Source organism: Clarias gariepinus, chromosome 27, assembly GCF_024256425.1.
Source record: "Clarias gariepinus isolate MV-2021 ecotype Netherlands chromosome 27, CGAR_prim_01v2, whole genome shotgun sequence".
In the NCBI taxonomy this organism is placed as follows: Eukaryota; Metazoa; Chordata; class Actinopteri; order Siluriformes; family Clariidae; genus Clarias; species Clarias gariepinus.
Window position 1 is genome coordinate 24,212,501 of NC_071126.1, and position 3,093 is coordinate 24,215,593.

A 3,093-nucleotide genomic window follows, 5' to 3' on the forward strand; every position below is an offset into this window, starting at 1 on the left:
AGACTCAACAGGGAACCCATCCTCATCTGGGTGATAACGGATAGCAGGGATTGATCTGCACTCATACTGTGTGTTAGGAGGCTGAAAGTTCAGTATAACAGGAGATGTGGAGAAGTTCATATGGAGTCCAGTTGGTTATTGGAGGCTCAGGTAGACTGTAGGAAACTCCAGACGTTTACCTAAGGCTAATCTATTTATAAAAATGCTTGGGTAAATAAATAGGTTTTTAGCCTGGACTTAAACACTGAGACTGTGTCTGAGTCCCGAACACTATTTGGAAGACTATTCCATAACTTTGGGACTTTGTAAGAAAAAGCTCTGCCCCCAGCTGTATTTTTCATAATACGCGGTACTGACAAGCAGCCTGCATCCTTTGATCGAAGTAGGCGTGGCGGATCGTAAGACACTAGCAGTTCGCTCAGGTACTGCGGCGCGAGACCATTTAATGCTTTATATGTCGAGAGTAGTATTTTAAAATCAATGCGAAATTTCACAGGAAGCCAATGGAGTGAAGATAAGATAGGGGTGATGTGCTCATATCTTCTGGTTCTAGTGAGGACTCTCACTGCTGCATTCTGGACTAGCTGAAGCTTATTTATGCATCTAGCTGAACAACCAGACAGTAAGGCATTACAATAGTCCAACCTAGAGGTGATAAAAGCATGAACTAGTTTTTCTGCATCGTTTAGCGACAATATATTTCTTATCCTGGTGATATTTCTACAGGGTGGATGGTAAAGTGTCTAGGCATTAAAGGTTGGTAATAAAGTCCATATTTCTAATCTAAATGTATTGAAACTAATTGTTTGTGCGCTGCCTCCATGTCCTCTAGTGTGCACGGCTTTGTCCTGTACACCTCCTCCCTTGCGTCGCCCCACAAGAGAAATCACATGAAGTGGGATCTGAACTTCTTGGAGGCCGTCCATGAGGGGGTGATGATTAAAATTGGGGGGATTGTGTGTGCTTGTGCGGAGTGTGTGTGGTGCTTAGATGGTCAGGTTCCTGTGTGGTGCCTGTGTGTGTGTGTGTGTGTGTGTGTGTAGTACAGTTGTGATCTCGGTGTAATGTTGGAGATTTCTGTGCAGTTAAACTGAGCGACCTGCAGAGGACGACACTGAGTCGTTGTCACAGCAGCAGAGGGAGATCAGTTTTCGGTTTTCATTCTGTGAAACTTTGTTCATGCCGTTGTCGTTTGTGTACTTTATATAAGCGTTGTGTGTGTGTGTGTGTGTGTGTGTAAGCATTATCCTCCTGATGCCGCACTAAAATTCATCTGCTTTATAACTGATATTAACACACCCAGGCTGAACGCTGTAATCTGATTGGTCAGGAGTTGTGCTTAATTTAGTTCTTGATTTACCGTAAACAACCGTAATTAAATATTTATTTATCGTGTCCATGGTAACAGGGACTTGTACAGTGTGTTTATGTGCATATGTTTTTTGTTCATATTATTGTATGAATGCATTTATTGTTGTGTAAGTATGTGTGTCTATTTTGTGTGTGTGTGTGTGTGTGTGTGTATTCTGTTGTTTTAGAAGGTGATGTGTTTGTGAGAGGGCTGTTTGAGCGGTCTGAGGAAGCCATGGACAAACACACAGGTACTTTCAACATGTGTGTGTGTGTTAAGATGAGTGTGTGTATACACAACCCTTTTGATCTTGTGTGTGTGTGTGTTTAAGGTTCCGCTGCAGTGGGAGCCATCATTGCGGTTCTGATCTTGGCTGTGATTGGTCTGCTCGGTTGCTACTGCGTGAGGAACAGGAAGAGGAAGTCTGAGTCTCAGAGAGCTGCAGCTGCACCCGCGTCTGTACCACTGACTGGAGAGGAACACTGATCCACACACACACACACAGATCTTAATACACTTGTACACATGCGCGTGCACACACACACACACGCATAAAGATTTACACATATGCCTTTAGAAGGGTAAAAGTGCAGTGTGTGTGTGTGTGTGTGTACACACTGACGTTTTACTATTGTATAATTAACTTCTTGTGTAAATATCTTTTAGTTATTATGAACTGAAGATGTGTGTTTTATTGATGTTCTTGTGTGTTACTGTTTTGTTTCTCTCTGGGTTTTTTTTTTATTAGTTTATCTTCATTTTATATTATTGTTGTTCTTCCTTGTTTATTTTATAAACCTTTTAGAACTTTTTGTTAAAATGTGTTTCAATAAAGGATCTTTACAAACATGTAATATATGGTGGTGTGTTTGAGTGTGTGAGGGACGAGGGAGGTGATCTTATCCTGAGCAACTTACAAAAGTTGCTTTAGAAAAAATGCTTTGAACTTTCCATCATTAGATCGATTCTTACACTGGGTTACTGACTATAAGTACCATCACATGTGTCTATACAGTGTGTGTGTGTTGCCCCCCCACCCCCCAAAAAAACCCTCTTCCCAGTTGTGTTGGACTAATGGCACTTAGTTATTAACCTAGTTAACCCAGTGTAAGTGTGTATCCAATGATGTAAACATTAAAGCACTTTTTGTGAGTCGCTCTGGATAAGATCGTCTGCCAAATGCCTAAATGTAAATGTGTGTGTGTGTGTGAGGTCAGTAAGTATTTGATCCCCCTGTGATTTTGTAAGTTCTCTTACTTAGAAATCATGGAGGGTCTACACTTTTCAGCGTAGGTGTATTTCCACTGTGAGAGACAGAATCTAAAAAGAAAAATCCGAAAATCACATTGTATGACTTTTTAACAATTTATTTGTGAATTACTGTGTTAAATAAGTATTTGATCACTTGCTTATCAGCCAGATTTCTGACCCCCACAGACCTGTTATTTTGCTTTTAAATAGTCCATATGCTTCTTACGGAGTCACTCCTTGGTGTTCCTGGCTGTGTGCTTTGGGTCATTGTCCTGTTGGAAGACCCAGCTACGACCCATCTTTAATGCTCTGACTGAGGGAAGGAGGTTTTTGCCCAATATGTCATGATACATGTCCCTGTTCATCCTCTCTTTAATACAGTGCAGTCGTCCTGTCCCCTGTGCAGAAAAACACCCCCAGAGCATGATGCTTCCAGCCCCATGCTTCACTGTAGGTATGGTATTATTGGGATGATACTCATCATTCTTCTT

General features: G+C 41.4%; 1 protein-coding gene across 1 annotated transcript in view; it reads left to right on the plus strand.

The window, feature by feature from the left end:
- The window catches only part of spint1b (serine peptidase inhibitor, Kunitz type 1 b), a 15,697-nt gene extending 13,509 nt beyond the window's left edge, over positions 1-2,188 (plus strand). The window contains exons 9-10 of the mRNA XM_053489489.1: positions 1,539-1,601; positions 1,683-2,188. Coding sequence (XP_053345464.1) covers positions 1,539-1,601; positions 1,683-1,837 — 218 coding nt within the window. The 3' untranslated portion in view covers positions 1,838-2,188. The remainder of the gene's footprint in view (positions 1-1,538; positions 1,602-1,682) is intronic.
- Positions 2,189-3,093: the final 905 nt, after the last annotated feature.